This window comes from Buceros rhinoceros, unplaced genomic scaffold (assembly GCF_000710305.1).
Source record: "Buceros rhinoceros silvestris isolate BGI_N320 unplaced genomic scaffold, ASM71030v1 scaffold4850, whole genome shotgun sequence".
In the NCBI taxonomy this organism is placed as follows: Eukaryota; Metazoa; Chordata; class Aves; order Bucerotiformes; family Bucerotidae; genus Buceros; species Buceros rhinoceros.
The window spans coordinates 24,407-47,536 of record NW_010390039.1 but is presented as its reverse complement, the minus strand read 5'-3'; the positions used below and the strand labels follow the sequence as shown (position 1 = coordinate 47,536).

Sequence of the window (23,130 nt, the reverse complement as noted above, 5' to 3'; positions counted from 1 at the left end):
GCTGGGGCGGCTCCGAGAGGACCGTGATAGGTGAGGGAGAGGAGATCTCTGATGGGAACCGTGAGGACGGGGCGGCGTGGGGGTGCCGACCTGAGTGGGTCTCTGAGGGGAGTCCTGGAGGGCTGTGCGGGCAGTGGTCCTGGCTGCGAGGAGGGCTGGAGCTCGGGCCTCCTTTGTGCCCGTCCTCCGGTCGGCTGTGCAGCGGCTCAGGCTGCTCGGGGTGCCGAGGGCCAGCCGCATCCTCGATGGCACTGGAGGAGAGCTAAGCCAGGCTGGGCTTTTTCTGCAGACGGTCTTCCTAGCTGCCTGTCTCTGGAGGAGGGCTGGACGAGCCGACAGCTGTACGCTGTCGCTTGGGCCAGTGAGCAGAGCCATGAGATCCTGCGAGTTCTCACCGCCCCTTGGACCTGCTGAGTTGCTTGCCTGTCCTCCCTCTTGCCCCCTGAGCTCCCGTTGCCTTTGGTATATGGTCAGCCACAGCAGGAAGATTCGAGTAGAGCAGGCAGAGTGGCGCAGGGAGGGAGCTGCGCTGTGCTGGTGATAAGTTTGTGAGATCTCATTGTTTCTCTGCTCTCTGGACATTCTGTGCAGTAAATTGCAGATAACAAGAGTAAAAGGCACTTGCAATCCATGAAACCAGAAATGCACACTTGAAGGGTTAGAAAAGAGGTTTTGTAGGGGCTTAGCTGAGTTCCCGGTGCTGTAATCGATTTTGTAGGTTTATTAGCTATGTGAAAGTTATAGACTGACGAACAGGGATGTACTTATATGTTTGAAAGATAGGCTTTCGTATTTTAATGTTTTATTTACATTTTAGGCCACATCTAGACTTCTGGTGAACTATCAAGAACCTTATCGCTCGGAGATTTTAGATTATCTGTTCAAGGTAAAGTTGGTTGCACTGTTGCGATATTGTCTAATTTCACACAGAATTTCTTACTGTGTAATGTTGGAACTCCTATAGTATATTCAGTACTACCTGAAATCAGACAAAATCCCATTTTGTAAAGCATCTGCTTTAATGCTGATCAGAACCTTAAGTTTTAGCTGTTGTTTTTGACAACCAGCATGTTGTTCAAGAGCCTTTTTCTTCAAATTATTACAAAAATTCCTTTTATGGTTTCAAAATATGTTTTAAAAAATGTGTTTTCAACATATTTTGAATCGCCATGTGGACTTAATGAGGGTTAATTTGTTTTTGTGGCTAAAACATGGAGTTTAGCTGTTCCTAGTGATTGCAGGAAGTGGGTGCCTGAGATGGTTTTGATTTCTCTGGAGCACAGCTAGATTCACATAATGTGAAAATGGCTGTGCAGACTGCAGCATTTCAATAGCATATGTATTCCAAACTAGTCTCAAGTGTAAGTGCAGTTACTCTACAAGGTGCGTGAATATTATGGGGTTGTAAGCTGCTTTAGTTAGCAAGTGTAACCTGGGTAGTTGCCCAGTTTAATATATGCTACGATTATTGCACTGGGCAGTAATAACTTGTTCTGCTTTTGGCACTGTAAATTACTCTGCTGGAAGAGGATGTCATGTCACTTTCAAGTGGTGTAATCAAGGTGGCTGGAGGGGAGTAATTTACCATGTAGTTGAAAGGATTGTTTCTGAAGAGTAGAATATGGCATAATGTGTGACATTATGTTTTTTGGAAACAAAAGCTGTGTGTTACAAATATGACTTTTCTGAAGGAATCAATAGGTGTGTGGTAAAAGAAAATCTAGCTGAGACATGATTTTTCTAAGAGTTTTTTGACATCTTCGTTCACCAAAACCTCTTAATCTGTCATGAGATACCTGGGAAAGTACCCTGCCTCACTGTCTTTTAATGTCAGTCAACTTCCAGAAATGACAAGAAGAGAAATGAGAGTATTTGCTTCTTATTTAAAAACAAATTTAAAAAATCCAGAATTTGTAAGGCAAGCAAACTATTGTATATGCAACACTTTTTTTTAACCGAACTGTATTCTCATGTCTTAAGCTATTTTTTTTTGGATGTCAGAATTATACTTGGGTAATTCAATGGAGGAGGCCAGCTCATTAGTGGTTGTTAAAATAACGATTAGTTGTATCTTCTGTTTGAGCAACTCTTAAGCCACCAATGGCTGGAAGAACGTACTAGGAGTAGGATCACCTGTATGAGCTTAAATTTCATATTCTGCTCTGCCAGTCACATGCCAGAAGAAGAGGATAGTGCATGAAGTGACCATTTGTTGTCCAGTGTGGTTGGTTTTTGTTTTTTCTTCTCTTGCTTTTCTGCCTCTAGCTGGCAGATTATTTCTGACCCCTATGTGTGCTCTTTCACATAAGCAGTGCAACCCTCTACACCAAAGTATTAATTGTATACAGAAATATTAACTTCAATAATTTGATTTTAAAAGAAAACAAATATCTTTGTGTTCCTCTGATAGCCCACATTCTACTTTAAGAATCCTTCAGTATTTTCTTAAGCATAACCAGTTTAAAATCTGCACAGGTGGGGAGGACTGTCATTGATGGTGCAACAGTCAGTGAAACTTGACTGAAGTTAAGTGTACAATTTATCTTGCTCAATTATATTTTGAAGCAGAATTTTGTAGTATCTCTCATCGCATCTATAATGTGTGTTTTAAAAAAAAAAAGTATTACATTTTTAGCATCCTCAGATTAGTACACTTATTTATGGCCTTTGTCTTGTTAACAGCAGGATTCTGTTTAATTGACTGTTTCTTTTTTTTTTTAATTCTAGCCAAATTTTGGTGCTTCCTTACATATCCTCAAAGTAGAAATTGGAGGTGATGGACAATCAACAGGTATGGATTTTGCCTGAGCAGGATTTAACTTTTTGTTGCAGTGGTGCCATAAGTAACGTGTCCTGCATGGGTCACTGTAGCTGAAGCATGGAGATACATTTTGAAGTTGTCCTGAAGTTGCAGAAAAACAAACGTTGCAGAAAAACATAAAGAGAAATTTACGCTAATGTTCTGGAGACAGTTCTTACTATGGTATGGTTGATAGGTTGCATTATAGAGCAAAGGAGTTCTCCCCCCCACCTCAAGATTATGGAAGTTCTAGTAACTTTCTTAATTGCAGAACATTTCTCACACACCAGTTTTGCAATACAGTAAAACTTGTGTAGCACTAGGTAGTTATGTCTTAAAAGAATGAAAATGTGAAGACAGCTGGTCAGAAGGCTCAATTTTTTTTTTTCCTGGCCACAGTAGCAAATGAAAATGTCTGGGTGTAATTTGCCTAGCCTACTATATTTACATGTAGGAGAAACTGTTTAGTAACTGCTAGTGAATCAGAAGCTGAAAAGCAGTAACTAGACTACTTTTTTTTTTTTCCCTCAGAAGAAAATCTTTGCCAGATTAAGAATAGGCTTAAAGCTTACTCGCTTAATACATAGAAAGCTTAGCGCCTGTCTTTGTGGCATTTTTTATATATATATGTATATATTTAAATGTCTGCGTTTGTGTAATTAGGTATTGGTTTACATTCCTTAAGAAAAATTAACACTCTGAGTATTATACTGGATTTAAGAGCTTGGTACTTTGTAAATAAATTGCTGGTTAGAGGAGAATGGAGTTGTCTTCCTCCATGCAAAGACCTTCTCTTCAACCGGTTTTGCTGCTGGCTAAGGAGAATGTTACTTTGTGTGATGGCTTTTGAGGTTTTAGAAGGACAATAAGATGCATGTATCTTAATGCACTAGATTGCAGCTCTTATTCTGACCTCAGAGGTGTAATTAGGAGTCTAAGTTTGGAATCTAATTGTATTTGGAATTTTAATTCAAGTTCTATGTCTCTGACAAATAGAACTTCCAAATAGTTAAGTGTTAGTAAGGTAAAAAAAAAAAATCAATCCTATTTTCTGGCTTCATTAAAAAAAAAAACCCACCACCTCTCATCAGAAGAGCTCTCTGGAACAATTAGGCATATGGTTAAGTATAAGTAATTGTTGCAGTTGCATGCACAAGTTATTAACTGACTGTGGTGTGTAATGACTTCCCATGTAACACTAATTCTTTTGCACCTTTCTAGTTTGTTTCCCTTTGCCTCAGGGAATTCAGCGCATAGCCTTCAATTCCAAAAACCTTTTCCTGCAGTCATGGAACACTGTGGCAATTATAAACTAGATATTTTACTAAAAAAAAAAAAATCTGTCACTGAAAAACTTCATGGCAGTTCCTTTCTTTTCTTTCCCTGGATTTGCTTGAACAGAAGAAACAAACTTTTTGTTTGCCTTTTGGTTTAGATATAACCTGCTCCTACAATTCCTCCCCACCCCACCCCGATCTTAATGCTGTAACTTTCCTAATGGTTGTTGGGGCCAAGATAATAATGAATACAGATTTTGTGTTATCATAGCTAGGGATATAAAATGCCCAGTAGTTAATAACTTCTGGTGTTAAAAGCAGGTATAGTCCCTTAAAAATCCATTAAATTTACACTGTCTTAATAGGCTAACAGTGAAGGGTGACAAGTCTTGCGTGTTCCCTCCTACTGCTCATTTTGCTTTGAAATTCGTGCCAAAGAGTGTGTGCACCGCGTTGGAGATACGTGCCTGCATACTATGGCAGTGAGCAATACAGAAAAGTTTATAATGGGTAACACCTTATGACACAGAAGATAATTGTGAGCTACCTGTCTTATTTCCTTCCTAGATGGTACGGAACCCTCCCATATGCACTATGAAAATGATGAGAACTACTTCCGGGGCTATGAATGGTGGCTGATGAAAGAAGCTAAAAAGAGGAACCCCAAAATTAAACTGATAGGTAAATCACTTCAAGCTTTAGGATTTAAATGTTTTCTCCTCCCCACCCCCCAAATTACATCTCCGACCCTTAATTAGCAGCCTAATTTTAATAGGCAGATGTTCTGATGTTGCAGTAGACAAAGAACCTCTAGTATTCGGTAAGCTTGCCTTGATGCCTCACTTACTGTGTTTTACTTTGTTACTGTAGCACAGCATTCATACCTTGTTCTGCTGTAACAAGTAGCGAAGGATAAGGAATGACTGTCTAGTAATTCACGTGTGTCAAGTAATAGTAGTGCTTAGGCTGTATCACATCAATGAACATAAATGATTTATGAGAACTGAATTCCTGCATAAGAGTGAAAAAATGGGAGGGATAAAGTAAACTTACAGGAAGAGTAAATCTTATACGCACTGAATTTAATTACATGTTCTTATTACAAACCCATCACCCTCTTCCCACTATAGTGGTTCTTGTCTTCTGATTTGTTGTATGTATATAGATGAGTTGTAAGAGGACTTCACTGTTTCCCTGTCTTGATCGTGGGTTTGTGTGTGTATGCTGTGACAGTACAGAAGTTGAACCCTAGATTTTGATTGATACACTTTACAAAGTGTATTTCACATGAAACAAGAAATCTATCGATTAAAGAGTATCTAATGCCCCCCTCTGCCAGAGATCAGGCTTTGCCATATCCAGCCACAAGGCAGGACTTGGTGCAGGATTTGCTAGTCAGATTCTGTTAGGCAGGCACTGTGACTAGCAACAAACTTGCCATCTATGTCTAAATGTGATTTTTAATAACTTCCCTCTTTTCTCACCCTTTGAATCAGCCTATTGTGTCTTATACAAAGTCAGCTGAAAACTTAGAAGGAACTGGTTAGGTTAATTTTTTGTTTCTATTTCCTGCAAGATCCAGTAAACAGCAGACTCAGAAATGCTTTTTCATGATCCTAATCATTCTTCCTCTATTATGATCAGATCATAATTTCTTCTGAAATTAATATTCAGGAGATTTAACAGTTTTTATTATTTGGTATCAATCCTTTGTCTATAACTGTCAATTTTTATGCTAAAATCTTTGGAATTTTAAACCTGTTAGAGCCAATATCACACAATGTAGTCAGTTGTTCTCTAGTAATGAAGGTTTTTCTAACTTAAAAAAAAAAAGCAGCTATTAATATGTTTGATTGCAATTTATATTAGAGCATGCTCTCCATTTAGGTAAGTTGTGTTTCACTGTTTTCACTGGAACTACCTGAATTTGAAGTGCACATCTGTTCCTTCATTTTAGGTAGAACAAATCACAGCTTGCAATTGAAGCTTACTGAGTAATGTAGACTAAACGCTTACTGTTTTTCTTCTCTCTTTTCAGGATTACCTTGGACATTTCCAGCATGGATAGGGAAGGGTGAAAACTGGCCCTATGACTATCCAGATGTCACTGCTTACTATATTGTTTCTTGGATATTAGGAGCTAAAGAGTATCATGATTTGGACATTGATTATATTGGGGTCAGTAAAGCAAAATCTCCTGTGTATTTTATCTGTCTCCATTCCTATAATCTTTGCCTTGTCGCTTTGTTGATCACTGGAGGAGTGGGGTGGGAGGAGAAATCATTTTCTAACTCCAATTTTGGCTTTTTCTGGTGCAAGGGGAAAGGCAGAAATTACGTAGGTTCCTCCGGAAGTAATGGCTCCTTTTATTTCCGTGGAAACTCATACAGATACAGAGAGCACCATAACACTATTTGATAGAGTAAATTCTCAGCTACAAAACACTATTTTTCCACACAGTCCCCACCACTGGCTGTGCATTTTCACCAGCGATGACCAAGAGCCTGTGTGCCACACTTGTAAAAAATCTGCCCCAGTGGAGGTGACCCACCATCCCTTTTGCCACTGCTGGAACGCCCCACTCACTGCCCCACTGTGCTGCAGCCCACTGCTTGGTCTCTGTAACAGTTCAGCAGCGCCGATGAACGTCAACGGGTGCCATTTTTTCTGCATGGAATAATTCATTTACACCCCTTTGCCTCATACGCACTCCCGTGTCAGATGCCACGTTGTCATACTATCCCTCTGCTGCCGTCTGTTGCACGGCAACAAAATTGAACAGACTATTGGCAGGAAGTTCAACCTCTACTGCCGGACCACAAACATCTGCCTCTGACGTTGTGGGCCAGTGTTGTAAAATAGGAGGCGTTACTTTCGGCGGCCCTTGCATGTTAGTTTACAGTCTTTCTGCAGTAATGGCCATTAAAGCAGAACCAGTGTGAAACATCTAGTCTCCTGCCTTGCCAGAGAATTCGAGAATTCTGTAATCTGTCTGAGTCTTGGACTTGTAATTTTCTGCCTTCCTTGTACTGCTTGGGTTTCAGCATATACCAGCTAACAGAAAGCATTAGTTAAGACACAATTTGTGACAGTCACTTAACACTATTTCTTGGCATAAAATACGGTTGCTGTTTTGCGGAAAGATGGTTCTGGACAACTTTTTCCATTTTTACTTGCACAGTAGATAAAGGTGCATGTGGTACAGTACACGGTAGCTATCATATTGTGTTACAGTGCAATAGTAGTAGTAGTGAATGAATGTCTTGGGAAAAATCTCATAATTTGGAGATGAGAGAGAAGCAGACAGTCTGGAAAAACACTTTTCAAGTTCATTGTTTGAGCTTCAAGTTTTTGTTTTTTTCTCCTGATTAACAAAATGTGTGGCTGGAATTTCTCTAAAATCAGTCCTATACTTACTGAAGTACTTTTTTTTGACTTTTAAGTTTTTAAGTTTTGATATGAGACAGTTGTTTAACTGCAGAAAACCACTGCAGCAGTCTGGAGGAAAGCTGCTGACACTATGGTTTCCGTCCCTCAAAGGAAGTCTGACCTTTTTGCTGTGGTGTCGGACAGTATATCTGATGTACATTTCCTCTGGAATGTGTCCACCTTGATGTTGCTGACTTTTCAGCTGTGTTGGTCTTGCACTTTGGGTAACACAGTGATGCTTCTGCAATTCAACTGGGGGAACAGGGAGAACAACTGCTATTAAATTTTCTGTGCTCTTAGAGTAGCAGGTGAGTTCTGCACATTATATATTTGAGAAGTGTCTGGTTCTGTGTTGTTACTTCACAGTGATTTGCCTTTAATTTTTATACTTGTAGCAAAAGAAAATTTCTGCTTTTACAGGCAATGTGGTGACATTGCATATTGTCTGGTTTCTTTGGAGGTATAATCTGAAATACAGGAAAGCAGTGAGGTCGTTGAAGGCTCAGAAACTGTTAAAACATTTTTAATGCTGTTCTGATTCTACACTGTTAGCCTTTACGGCTCATTTGGTTTATAGCTTGTGTTGCATATTGGTATTTGCTTTATGATTAAATGAGCCTTTCAGTAAGTAACTTTTTGATTGCCTCATTTCTGAAATCACATGTTATCACTTACAGAAAAATTTAGAAGTATCAAAATCAAATGGACATATCCCACCTGTAAGAAACTGTCTGCTTGTAGGTAGGTAGGTAATCTACACCTAGAGGGGGAAACTTTTACCTTTACTGGTGAATGTGAGTCGCAGTGTTCATGTTATGGTTAGGAAAAAAAGAGTTAGAAGGCTTTTGACTATGCGTTTTTTTGGCTAGGGTTTTTCTTCCAAATGGTAGAAAGGATGACCAGCATTCCTGTTTTTGAATTTTGACCTGTGTTTAGCTTAAATGCTCTTCCCATAAAAGATGGGAAATCCAGTGCAACAGAAATGAGGTCATTTTGTGTCTGTTTACTTAAACTGTGCTGGATCTCTCTTGTGTTCAAGTATGGATATAGTTCTGTGTAAACCAGAAAGAACTGTAAGTGACATTGAGTAATCCCCTGAAACTGCAGGCAGTTGTTGGGTATGTAACTTACTCCAGCTCTCCCATGTCTTCATTAGGACCACACCTTGAGGCCACAATGTGTTTCTCAATGTTTTCTAACAAACTGCAGGTCTGTTGATAATAATGTCATGTGCAACACTGCTACCATTGTAGAGCTCAGGCAGCTCTAGAGTTCTTTTCAGCAAGCAGGCAATCAGTAGACCTTAGAGATAGCTAAACAAGCAGCTATTTTGAACTTTGATACGGAGTTTTCCTCTGAAGAGCTGATAACAAAACCAAGCAGAGCACTTGCCTCTATCAGGCTGAAACTGTGGAGTTCATTAATGGGTTGTATAACCTTACCTTTACATATATAAAACCTTTCATCATGCATTGACATATCCTGATTTTTCTAAATGGCTTTTTGTTTTTTCTTTATAGATATGGAATGAAAGGGCATTTAATACCAAATATATTAAGGTGTGTACTTTTTCTTATCTCTCTAAAGTGAAATGTTTGTTATCATATGTAAAAAATTAGCTTTTCTGAATTTGCCTAGAAAAGGGACCTTGTTCCTGGAACTACTACACTTACTGAACGGTTTGTTTTGTAGTTGCAGGCATGGATTGCTAACAAGATCAGATCTCTAGATTTTTTTTTGTGTGTCTCTGAAACTGTTATTTTGAACTTTAAGTGTGCCAAGATATGCTAAATGTTTAGGACCTTTACATTTTAATGGAAGCTCCAGTTGATGCTACTGAAATGATACAAATTCATCATCTTTATACTGGCTTGTATATAGTTTTAAGCTCCAAGATCTAGAATTACTTAAAATTGTGTAGCAAAGTTCCAGTGGATATAATACTCCTAAATTACTGCTGTAAAACTCCAGGTTCTTATTTTATGGGAAAAATAATATAGGCTCTGTGTTTTTAGTTGTGCAAAATTCAGTACCTCTTGTTCTAAAAGAGTTGGAGGAACACAGCATTTCACATTACCAACTTTGACATATCTCTGTTATCTCACTGCTGCCTGCCCCTGCTTCCCCCCTGCCCTTTGAAAATGCACTTTTGTTTGTTATGTTATGTTGAAGTGGAATCTTAAGCAAGTGCTTCTGCTTTGTTCATTTCCTTGTCGCTGCTTCAAGGTGAAGAAGCAATAGCATTACTTCTTCTTAAAGAGTTAATAAGAGTTAAATTGAGTATGTAGGAAAAACTGATTTCTGGGGAAAAAAAAAAACAAACCCCAAACCGAAACAAACCTCAGCAGGGATTGAATCCCATCTACTTAAAATTAGTTAGTTAGTGGCTGTTAGAAGTTTCAGTTCGTGCAGTTTGTGTACACTTGGTGAGGTTAGTCACGTCATTTGTCCTTGGCAGCTTCTGTAGCTAGTTTGTTCAATGATTAGTTTTGCTAGAATGATAGAGGAAATGGTATACAACAATTAAACTTGATGTTGCAATAATGCAAAACTTATCTTCAGGTATCATTCATGAGGTCAGCATGTATAAAATTCTGCCTGCTCCTGAAAACTGTCAATGTTCTCCTATAAAATATTTATTTTTAAAATTGTATTTCCTAGAATGTAGAATTAGATGAATAACCTTATATCTGTTACCTATGATTCGTGCAGTGCTTTGACTGAGGGCGGGCAGAAATCACTGGCAGAAATCTCTGTGCTTGTTCAAAGAGAGGAATACCTTATATGCAGCTTTATGGGTTTCTTGTTAACAAATATGTTAATCAGCCATGTGTTTTAAACTGATTTACCCGTTCCACTGCAACCACACTAACTTAGTTTCCAAGGCTTATCATGTCTTAGACCAAATTCTGTTATGTGTATTTGACAACTAATTTCATTAAAGGTATTTTCTAGGTGCTCACTTTTGTAGGCTGCTAGGCCATTAATTCCTTTCGGAGGCAGAGTTTTGGCACTAGAATTTTTCGAGCGGCTTACAAAATCTCTTCCAAAGAAAACACAAATACACTGAAGAATGATACAGCAGGATATCTTGGCATCTATCTTAAGGTGTCTTCTTTCTTTGGGTGTGTTAAGTAACAAAACCCTGGTGGATGTGTACATGCTTCAGATTTTGCTAGTGAAGCTAAATCCCTGTCTAAACTTGTTCAGTGGGTGTGCTTACAGTCCTTTTAAAATATCCCATCCCAATGTGTGTTTGGCACAAACTGTAGCCTAACTCTTTTTTTAAAACCAGGAAAAATATTCGTAGGGTAATCTCTTAATTACAGAAAACCCTCAGGATCTAGAAGTTTTCCATTATGTTCAGCCTCAGGCATTGTGGATTCCAGGCTTTCCTATTTCACAGTGGTTCATTAATCAGGTATAGGCTAATGGAGAAATAACTAAGGATACTAGTAGTCTCCTGAAGGATAATCCTTATCTAAGTAAGTTATGCCAGTAGGGCAGGAGGGGGAAAATGCGTGTGTGGACTTCACGTAGAAATGTCTTAATTATTCAGTATGTATGTTATAGAAGCAAAACCAAACTGACCTGAAAACACTTGTTTGCAGGCTTCATAAAACAACGTAAATAAGATGGAAGATAAATAGCGAGGATTTTTTTTTTTGAGCTGTAAGTTTTATTTTTCACTGACTAGATGTTACATTTCTTGGAATGTCTATGAGACCGAACTCTTTGTAAAAAGAATCATCAGAGAGAGAAGGCAGATCTTACTATAAATAAAATACTCATTTTAATTCCTGTATCTTGGAGTGTCTCTTTTTTTAGAACTGGTTTTCTGGCTTTCTGTACATCTCGTAAGAAATATAAATATTTTATTTTGCTCAGTCCTATGTTATGTCACCTGGAGGGTTTCTAATTTATTTGTCTTGGCTTCCTAAAGTGGGTAGAATGAATGTGGAGAACAAACTGTTGAGTATAGGTGTGGCATTCTACTTTTTAGCTTTTGAAATGCTGTGGAATTGGGACTAAGCTTTTGGCTTCTAGAACTAAATTAAACTTAAATTCTAGATCAAATTTTAATTTGATCTTAAAATCACCCAAGTATTTGCTGAAAAGTCTCAGCCTTCCCACCACTGTGCATTAATGGCTATAAGGCTTTTTATTGAACATCTGTTTTACTGTTTGTTCTCCTGCACTCTGCAGCGTCACGTGGCATCTGTACTCTAATAGTTCTAATAGAGCACAATAGTTTTATCTGCAGTCTGTCGTTTTGAAACAGGTCTGTTTACTGAAGTGTGCTGTTGCACACCAATGTGTTCTGTAATGTCTGACAAATACGTGACATAGCAAGATAACTAAGAGTTTATCTAAATTTTTACTTGTAAGAAGCTATTTTAGTTCCTTCATCCACTAAGGTGCTAGTTATGTTTCTTAGTAAGTAGGAAAAAAAAATGATGATTCTATTGCCTATAAGTTCCTATTCAAGAATATCCTATTCTTCCATTTATATTTTTTTTAAATACTGTCATCTTAAACTAGCCCTAAAATTTAAGGAGTATCTGTATATAAGCACAGATACTGGGTTTTCTGCACGTGTTCTTACGGAGTCCATTTTGAGTGTCTACAGTTCTATGTCCTTGGTACTTAACTTTCTGTGTGGAAGTTCTGCAACCTTTCTAGTCATTTTGTTCTGAATTATCTCTACGGTTAGGCAGTTCTTCTGAATGTCCAGCTAGCTCAAAAGCTTTACATTGCAAGGATCTTACTGTAAGTATTTCTTCCATTATGAATTTTTCTTCTGGTAAACCTTGTTTCAAAGGCTTCAACAGAACTTCATTGCTACTTTTCTTCTTCGTAGTAAGTTTTATGTTCTTTAGATCTAGGATTTTATTATCACCAACGATTGGGCTTGGACTTTGCTTTGTGTCGTTGTTTGACTACATGTCAAAATAGAAATGCTCCCTATTCTCCTTCACATTCCTGGAGGACTATTACAATTAATTACTTGAGGATTCATGCCTACTGATCTTAAAGTAGTTGGAAAAATCTTTCACGTCCATGCATACATATAGCACATAGTGCACCATTCCTTTATATCCAAGATTGAAGAAAGGATTTTAGAGTGTGAACTGGTATCTTTTTTCAGGTGCAACTGTATCTGGAAGCTGCCGAAAATACTTTTTACAGCTTTTTTTATTTTTATTGAGTGTTCAGATAAAACATGCTTGTATAATACTGGCTCTGTATAAGCCTGGTTCATTCTTATTCACTCTTATCTGCTGGATATATTTTGCCTGGGTGTATTTTGTCGAAGAATTTCAACAGGCACATGTGAGAGGTTTATCATCTTTGACAGATGAATAGTAAGGAGAAGGTGGAAAGGCAGAATAGGAATTCTCTTCTGCTGGCATGTTTGAATTCAAAGGAGACTGTCCTCAGTTTTGTTGAAAATATGCAATTCCAGTTTTGTGCATTACATTTCTAAAAATTAGCGAGACATACGCGAGCCAAGTAGTAGGTAAACTCAAGTATCAGATACTTAGAACATTCAGGATTTTTTTTTTGTTCAGTAAAATAGCCTGTGAAAAGCATGCTTATGTGCTCTTCACCTGGAAAAGACAGATGTTTGACAAAGATTTCTGTTCTTGTAGGGAACTTCATAGTTGCAAGGTCTATTTTAAAACTTCAGTTCCTATTTTCTCAATATACCTTTTTGGGAATCAAGTTAATTTTTCACTTCTGATCAGTTGTGGAGGTATGTCCTCTTCCACATTCCAGCCAGTCATTATTTTTATATCTACTTGACATGGCTGACTTTACAATAAACCCATTACTCCTATGTAATGAATTACATGCGTGCAGTGGATGGAGTCAGTATGTTGAGAGTGTCTGAGTGGAGTACCTGTATGCACACTGGGTGTCAAAAGTAATCCAAGTGATGAGAAGCCTGTTTTTGTGTAATGGCTATCCAAATGTCATAGTTAACCCTTCATTTTAAAAAAATGCTTATCATTAATTTTGTCTTAGTTGTCATTCTGGCTCTCCTTAGAGAAGTGAGAACTTTTCTTTATCCTTCTTGGTCTGAAGACGAGAGCTTCCACCAACACATCTTACAGTTCTAAAATTGTTTTCAGTCTTAAATTTTCATGTTGCCTGGTTGATGAAGGCTGTACTTTAAGTGGTGTTATCTGTTACTAAGGTACTTCGACAATCTTTGAGCAGACTGGGTCTAACGAACATTGGCATCATCGCTGCAGATGGAGATTGGAACGTTTCAAAGGAGATGATAGTCGATCCCTATCTTAATGATGCTGTTGAGGTAGTCGGGTAAGTGTGGGAGAAGGGAGGAGTTTTACCCATTGCTTATTGTTTCATTTCTGTAAGTAACTCTTCATCTCCGTTTTGAGAAGTCATATCCTTATTTCATACTTCCCAGACACTCAGTTTTTTCATCATCATGTACAGTGGTGACTGATTACTCTTTCCTGTCTTCCTCTATTCTTTTAGTTTTGTACATGCATAAAGTAACCTTACCTCTCTTCCATCATTTCTATCAACTGTTCAGTTAGGAGCTATGTTTCAGGCTTCTTGTCTTAGCACCAGTGAATGACAGGAGACTTCCAGTTAATCTGTGCTTGTATCTTTGAAATCAGAAAACCTTAGGACTGAATTCTTGGTCTGCAATCAGTTTTAATTTCAGATGAACTTGAACTTTCACAGTGGAACTTATCCCCTGGGATTTTCCATGCTTGCATATTCTCTTACGTGTCCTTTGCTTGGTATTTTACTGGTCTTGTCCTAGAGCTAGGAGTTTCTGTTTGTTGCTTTTATCTGATAACAGATAGTATTAGAAATGCACACACAGACAGTAAAACAGAAGTAAAAACAAACATCCAAAGTTCGTTTTTAAACTAATATAACCTATCTCAATTTTAGCAGCTAGGAATGCCTACTGTTGTAGTTCTAGCAAATGCAGCTTGACTGTTTGTATGCACTTTTGCTCCATAATACACCTCCTTACTACCTTGCTTCTGTCAACTGCTTGATACTTATTCTGCTACTCTTGCTTTCTTGGTAATCTCTGATTTCTCAAAACTAGAAATAAGTTTTTCAAAATTACAGCATGTTCCCAGTGCAAAAGACCTGTAATACACTGTTCACTTTGTGTTACATCTGTTAACTTGCTTACCTCTGTTATTAACTGTACTGTGATAAGAATGCTTGTGGTCACTGGTGTACTGTTTATTCACATCTGTTTGTAAGGGGGTGTGATATGCTCATAACTGTTTAAACTAATGCATGACTGACTTGCAACTATAGCAAGTCAGTTAAGCAGGGATTTTATGTAGAAACTGCTTTTGAACGTGTTGAGCTTGTAAACACTGATCACCTGGAGGTGGCTGCCTGCCAATTACAGTGTCAGCATTGAATAAATAATTTGGTTTAAAAACTTAAAAGTTTCTTAGGTTAGGCAAGATTTACATCTGAGCAAGTTATGGTGCATTAGGAAATGTTTTAGTTATGATTTCCGTGCCAATGAAACTTGGAGAATGAATGCACTGAGTGTGTATGGGTCTTATTTCTTTAAGAGCTTGACAGAATCAAGACTAGGAGTACCTGATGTTGTTTGTAGCCTTTAGGACCATGGATATGTTTAGTTGTTCTTAAAGATGAAAGTTCTTTCGGTTAGAGGTTTTTGTTGAATGTCATATGGATTTTCCCCCAACTCCCCCATCCCTGCTGATCACTAAAAATGAAGAGTTAGGAGGCTATTTCCTGTGCAGTAGTCATAATCATAATATGGTTTAGGTTGGAAGGGACCTTAAAGATCATCTAATCCAACCCCTCTGCCATGGGCAGGGACATCTTCAGCTAGACCAGGTTGCTTAGAACCCAGTCCAATCTGACCTTGAACACTTCCAGGGATGAGGCATCCATGACTTCTCTGGGCAACCTGTTCCTGTGCCTCACCACCCTCACAGTGAAGAATTCCTCCCTTACATCTAATCTAAATCTACCCTCTTTAAATTTAAGACAGTTAACCCTTGCCCTATCACTGATAAAGAGGTCATTAACATATTTACTTTTCTTTTTCATACGTAAGAAATTTTTCTATAGCATTTATCACTCTATTCACCCTAATACCCAAGGTGATGGAATATATCCTTCCTGATCCCACGCCCGCGCAAACCCCAAGGCCCTGCGAGAGATGAAGGGATGTGCCCGAGGGCAGGGACAGACTCTCCTGTGCAAAAGAGAATGAAACAAAAAAATGCCTTAATACAGCAGGCTCAGCCACAGGCAGTAGGTCCTGTCACCAGAGTTACTCCCTCGTGGCAGCATGCACATACACGTGGAGCCTGGCTAAATACTGGTCCTGGACCATTTGGTCTCTGTGTACATGAAAGGCTACAGAAGGCACCCAGCATGTACTATTTTGTACGGGCGTCTGGCTGACAACAAAGCAATATATTCACTGGGAAGAAGCCAAGCATTGAGATGGTGATGTAAAGCATACTGATACTGCCAAACCCCTCATTTTCAGAAGGAAGAAAAAAGTCTTCAGCTGCCACTCACATTTTCAGCTAGAGTCCTTGATATAGACCAAAAGAAAAATTAATGAAAAAAAAAAAAATGGTACCTAGAAATCACAAGTGAAGTGAAAGTGCTATTGCCCAAGATTTTTTTCTGAAACAAATCTCGTATGTCACCTGGACAGGCTTGAGGAGCAGAGCATTGCGGGTGGTAGTCTCCCACATGGCACAACTTTCATTCCAGTACGGACGTGGGTGACTGTTGTTCTGCCTAGCTTTGCTCGCGGCTGTGGCCAGAAATACCCTCAGGTGTTTTGAGTGAGATTGTTATCTATCAAGAAATTAAGGTTAGTACAAAAAGAGAACACCATGTTCATCAGCCAATGCTGACTTTAAGGCACGAACTACCAAACAGACTTCTTGCTGACCTAGGAAAAGATAATACTATTTACGTGGCTGTCCTTCAGCTGCTCAGGTTCAGAGCGTTGCTAAAAGTAGACTCTGTCTGTCTCTTAGATAATCATGTATAGTTGCTTTCAAAATCTGCTAGCCAGTCTGTTTTCTTAAATAGTCTTGAATTTTTTTCTCAGAAATCCTCTCATACACATTGTTCTGTAATCTCTTTTCAAGTATAACCGTCTCTGAGTTTTTCTTGGTTATTCTATTTTGGAATAAAACCTGGGATTAAATTTATATTGTTTTATTTGGAAATTATCAAGATAATTATTACTTTGGAAAAGTAACTGACCTTTCCCTTTCTGTTTCATTTTAATCTTTCCTTTATTTTCATTTTTGCATCAGGTAATTTTTACCTTCATACCATTGCTCCCTGTGGAGCTTTATCTCTGCCTAAAATACCATCTTCAGTCTGAAGCATATGTAAGGTAGATTTAAGGTAAAGTTTGTGTCTGTTTTTTTCCCCTCCATATTTGCTGTCTGTTAGCTTGTAATTTGAAAGATGGAGAACTTAACATTTTCTCATTGAACAAAGGCTACCAACCTGCTATCATCCAGTGTATTTCAGTTTCATTGGCTGAAGGAGTGGTCTTCCTGAACATATTGCTTGCCATCATTTCGTACCAATGAGTAGCAGCACTTGCTGTTGAAAACAGGAATTTTGTTAGAAGAAGAAGAGAAAGAGACCTTTCTCTGCTACTAAATCAAATTACTTACCTGGTATTCATAAAGTGCTTGAAAATGAGAAAAAAGTTGTAATATAGTTGGCTCAAATCTTAAACTGTGTTGTTACACTTCCCTATTTTGTTTGCAAGACTGTCTTCACCACTGTCTTCCTATGTTATTTTGATGGGTGCTGTTTCTGTGCTTACATAGCACATATTCATGACTCTTCTCCCAGGATGTATTATGACTCAGTCGTCTGTGTTAGACATGGATTTTGTTTGCTGTGTTTAACAAAGCCTATAGCTCTATATGGCCTTCTTGAAGGCCTATATGCCAATACACAGTTAGACTTGAATATATTCCACAATATTTGTTTTCTGATGATTATCTAGAAGTAGACAAATTGAAAGTGGTTTTTCCATATTTCTCAATTATTTACATTTTATATTTGACCTAGAAGTCATCATTAGCAGACAGAAGTTTTATGTTGTGTGATGGAAAAACCCCTGCCTTTGTCAGTTTTTATTTACCAGGCAGAACAAGTCATATTTTATTTATAGTTGATGAAGCATGAGTCTTTTCTCATATGATGATCAAATAGCAGAAATAATTACTGCCATTTCAATTTGCCTTTTTTTTTCCTGTCTCCAAGTGTTAGTCATTAAAAAAAAATTGTGGTAGGTCTTAATGAACAAAGATGGGTGACGTATGTATTTGTCACTGACTGTGGCTTTTATATAAGGGGTTCTTGTTCTGTTGATTTTCATCGTTAATATAGTGGCAGCTTTAGAGGAATCATTAGTCTTACAGTCCAAGAATGCTTTCTCAGCTCACTTAGGAGGAACGAGTTCAGTTCGCTGTTACCTTGTTTCTCGGAGTTAGAAAACATCTGCTGGAAGAGAGAAAGATGTATTGACTTGTATAAGACTATGCTAGGCTGATGAAAGAGTAAAGATTAGTTATAGAAAATACTGTCTTCTGGATTTATTTTATGATTTTGGACCATGCTGCTTTTGCTGTAATTTTAAACAGGATTTTTGTATTACATTGCTCAAGCTAGAAACTTAATTTTGGATTTATGTAACTGATCTTAAAGCATAATGTTTGTCTCAAAACGTAGATTTTACTGGTAGAACAGCCTTGTTGTCTTTTTTGTAATGTCATATTTCTGGGGTTGATATCTGTAATTACATAGAAATACTGACTAACTGGGTTTGTGCAGGACCTCTGGAGGTCATCTGGTTGAACCTCCCTGCATCAAGCAGGTGCAATTAGATCATGATGCTGAGGCTTGTTCAGCTTTAATATCTTAGAGGGACCTTCGGGCACTCTATTCCATGTGTCTGACCATACTCATGCTCTTTTTTATTTTTTCTTTCTTTCTTTTATTTTTAATTTCTTATACCTAGCTGAATTTATCAGTCCACAGCCTGTACTGCTGCAAGGGGTTATTCTGTCCCAGGTATAGGGCTTCATGTTTGCATCTGCTGAACTTAACAAGGTTCCTGTCAGCCTGTTTTTTTTTCCCAGTCTGTTAATTCCCTCTAGATAATAGCCCTCTTTTTTAGCATGTAAATCTTGTTGTGGTTAACCCCAGTAGCAGCTCAGCCCCTAACTGCTCTAATACTTTAGCCTTTGTACATATGTTAAGTCTGCAAGCCAAATTCTGCCTTACTCTAATGCAAGGTGTAACAGGACAGTACAATGCAGAAGTAATACTACCATTGCGTTCAGACAAAGTTCTTAAGACTTTGAAACGGGAAATCTTGATGTTTCAAGCTACTGTCAGACTTCAGATAAGCTGGTTCAGATTCTGACCTGTGGAAAAAAAAATCTTGCAGCACTTTTTCCTGCAGGTGGTATTCCCTGTTATAGAAGATTATACATCGTAGAAATAATACAGAATGGTTTGAAGGCATTTAGATGTTTGATGTTTTCTGACTTTACAAGTACAGCAAACACTGTTTAGGGGACCTCTGGAATTCAAGAAACTACATTGTTGGACTTGGTCTTAAGTGACATTTTAGATTTGTTTCACTGACTTTCAATGCCTTAAATGTCTCTAGAGAAGAATACAGTGGTTGCAATTTTAAAACTTGACATAGAACGCAGTTGAGAAATAAGGTGTAATATGTGTCAGGGTTTTTTCTGTTTACTGTGTTGTCCTGTTTAGAAAGATTTGTGCTGTTTCACTGTTGAACTGAAGTAGTTGATTAGCAGGGAGAGTTAGGGGAATCAACTGCTTTTCTTGATTAAATGTTTACTGGCTTTCACAAGGTTTATAAATTATAATTCAGTTGTCCTTGCCCTTGTATGTGGTCCTTGTAGCCTAACCCCCAGCATTGTAACATCTAAGTGGCTGAAACTGCAAACAGTATCTTGCATGAAATGTGATAGGCTTTGTCTTGAACTTTATCTGTGGTTTTGCATTTGTAAAAAAATAAGAACCAAATATTTTTAATTTTTCCTTTTAACATGTATTGTGGGGTTTGGCATGATAGAGGAAGAAGGTGTCTTCCTTTGAAGGCACTTTGTGCTTGACAATCTTTCTGTTTGGTATAACAATTGTTGTTGAAGTTGTAAAAGCAAGAATTGAATGTGATTTGGTTTTGAAATCCGTTCAAATAGTGCTGAAGAAGCTGCCTTTCCCGGTATAAAACTTTTGACAGTTTGAAAAACAGTTTTTTATTTGTTACTTCTCTCTGTTCTTTGCTTTTTTTTTTTTTTTTGTCTTTCCAAAGCTGTTGAGATACACATTGGATAAGCATGGTCTGCAGCAGGTGAGGATCATAGCCAGCGATAGACTGTGGGAGCCCATTTCCTTTGTCTTGCTGCTTGACTCTGAGCTCCATGGAGTGGTCGATGCGATTGGGTAGGGGGTTCTCTCCGTTTTTCTTCCTTGGTGGTTTGTCACAGTGTATCTTCATCTTGCTTATTTATAACTAGCACAGCCAAAGCTTTACCTCTCTGTTCTCTTTCCTGCTATGAAAAGATTGATACTATAATCTTACTAATCCACATCAAATCACATGGATTGTTGTCCTGGTGACAGCTTCAACCATTTAATCAAATCATGAGTCTCTTATCATGTGAAAGATTCCTATTGACTATGTTTGCACTTTTGATGTGTTGAAGGTTTTTTTGTACAACCTGTTTAGTCTGAGCGTTTTGGTTCCTGTATTTGATATGCAAGAAGTGCTTTAGCTTTACAGCTTTGTATACCACCTCGCATTACTGATTCCCAGTTACTGATTTTCTGTTAGAGAAATGGGTGTGATCCAGAAATTAATTTGGGCTATGATACTTTTTTTTTTTTTTTTAGTTACAATAGTGTCTTGCTTCTTAGTTCCCGTTTTGATGGGAAGGTTCTTTCTGGAAAGCATGCAACCAGCTGACTTGTGTTTCTAGTTCTGAGTTTCATCATATGATGCTAATATTTTGCAAAAGCAGTAGGCTAAATTTGAGATTGATTACTAACTCGTCAGCTGAATGGAAACTTGTGTAAGACTTGCTCATTAACTTTTCTTTTTACAGTAGCTCTATTTTTTAATTATTAGGTTCCATAAACTTAACTGACCCAGTTATATGCTTCAAACGTGGCTGTTCCTTGCTTCAACATTCATTCATCTTTATATATCTGACCTATAGGAGGTTTAGAAATGAAGGCTTTCCCTCCAAATACAGATAGGTAGTCAGTGCCTCCCTCCCTCCATGCTGAACTTCAAAAAGTATCCTGACAGTTTTTTGCAGGTGAATTTCTGGATCAACAAATGAAAGCAAGTGTGAACAAGTCGCTCTGACCTGCGCAAATCCACTCTAATTACCCTGATTCCAATGTAGCGAGCATGCTTGCTTCTTGTTTTTTGGCAGCTACAAATACGTACCCAGAACCAGTTCCTGAAGCTCAACTGCTTTTACACTATCTGAGCAGGCTGTAGTTGCTTAACTCATTGCAAGTTTTATGTCCCGACTCTGATTCACTCTTAACAGGAAGACGGATACTGCCTTGTGTAATGGATAATCGATTGGCTACTGGACATTTAGTGGTGCACATCTCATCGTGGTATCTTTTAGAAAATTACTGTTTGTTTTCTGCTTGTATCATTTGAATGTATATCTGTATATTTGAAACTATAAAAGTATTTCTGATAACCAGGATTCTACATGAATACGTGTAAAGTCAGTTTTGGACTTGGTAATGTAATTCTTGATCTGTGAGGTCCCTAATCAAACAGGCTGGATAGGAGATCAGTTAAAGATGCTGCGTCTGTTTTATTTTGCACTATTTGCATACAGGTTTCTTCTGTGAGTTATTGTAATAGCTAAAAATTAGAGGGAGCCCTGAAGACACACTGTAAAACTATTAATGGAGTTCACTCCAGGAATGGCCCAGGTCACCAAAGCTCTTTATAATGTGATATTTCCAAACAGCCTTTCAGAGCTATTATGGTTGCATCAGTTTTACCAGTGAAATGAAATATGATGAATTATAAATAATTATTACTCCTATTTCGAACACACTTAAATTACATTGTAGATTTTGAAAACAACATTTTGCAAGGATGAGCTTGCAGACTCCACAGCTACTCATAGGAGTACTTTAGGTGTGCTAGTTGTTTGTAACACAGTTAAAGCTGTTAGATCTTTGCGTGCTGTAGAGACAAAGCTGTTCTGACTCTGAAAAGGCTGAAAAAGCTATCCTGCTGCCCGCCCCCCACCCTGCCCCGCTCCCCCGATAATTGAAAGAAAAGATGTCTTCAGAAAGTGTGAGTAGGATTAGGAGTAACAACTTCCATTTTCATCTAATATAAATCTATTATGCCATTAGGTGACAACTCAGTCTTTTGGTGTTCTTAACCAGGTCTGTTCTGAACAGGCATTTGACTGAATGTGTCACAGGAAACCAAGCCTTCTAAAGAAATTTGTTAGACCTAATTATGTCCAAGTTAACAACATATGAAAAACCAAGATGATGTTGTGGTATTACAGCATGATGGAATCACGATGTGGTGCCTGTAGTGGTGGGAATTCAAACTGTCCCAGTCTTGTCCTTCCCAGGCCTGTGTGCTGATACAGAACGAGCAGTAGGAAAGATGGTGTTGTTAGCTGGCTTTTTCTGTTTTCTAGAGATGTTTTTCAGAACTAGATTTTGAGATTTTCGTAGGTACTGCTTTTCCGCAAAGCTTTATTTTAATAAAGGTGTTATATAGACTGATCTTTTAGAAGATGTATGTAATTTCTACAGCCTTGTACTACTGATGCATGAGAGAAAAATAGTGGAAAACCGTCTATTTCTATCCTGATTTTCCCCTTCCTCTGCTTTGAACCATTGCTATGTGCAAACCAAAGAAGAACACAAAGGTTGTGTATTTTTGTTTCGACTAAGTTATCCAGAGGACGTCACTGTGGGTGACTTTGTGAAGCAGCATTTGCAATCCACAGGTAGAAGAGCTTTCCTTTATTAATGTTACTTTCGTAATATATCTGATTTAGTTTAGCTGCCCTACACAGCCAACTGTGGGTTTTTTCCCATTGCTGTTACATTGCTTGTCATCTGCTGTATAAAACACACTTAATCTCATAATAGTATATATTTTAAAAATACTTTGTTACCACTCTGACAGCTACGGGCCTAATGATGAAGCAACCATCTGCTGGTTGCAGAGAGATTGAAAGAAGGGAACAATGAAAATATTTGTTTTTACTAAATGACAGTGGTTTGAAGAATGCAAACACTGTTATTAATAGCTGTTGGTAAATTCTTCTCTTGCACTGATAAGAGGTTTAAACTTATGTGTCACCTCTCTTGCAATTCTGTTCTTAATATTCCTTCAATTACCTTTTCTCCACGAAATCCATTCTTTTTCTTCCTTTCATGATATACATCACCTTTTCCTTTCTTTTCACAATGGTCTTCTGTTACGGTGTGTCTGACTTTTTGTTCTATTGAGTAGAGAATCCAAAA

The 23,130-nt window shown here is 38.0% G+C and overlaps 1 protein-coding gene across 1 annotated transcript in view; it reads left to right on the top strand.

The window, feature by feature from the left end:
• The first annotated feature begins 51 nt into the window (after positions 1-51).
• The window catches only part of GALC (galactosylceramidase), a 39,998-nt gene continuing 16,919 nt past the window's right edge, over positions 52-23,130 (top strand). The window contains exons 1-7 of the mRNA XM_010136170.1: positions 52-387; positions 818-886; positions 2,728-2,791; positions 4,645-4,758; positions 6,116-6,255; positions 9,027-9,065; positions 13,709-13,836. Coding sequence (XP_010134472.1) covers positions 52-387; positions 818-886; positions 2,728-2,791; positions 4,645-4,758; positions 6,116-6,255; positions 9,027-9,065; positions 13,709-13,836 — 890 coding nt within the window. The remainder of the gene's footprint in view (positions 388-817; positions 887-2,727; positions 2,792-4,644; positions 4,759-6,115; positions 6,256-9,026; positions 9,066-13,708; positions 13,837-23,130) is intronic.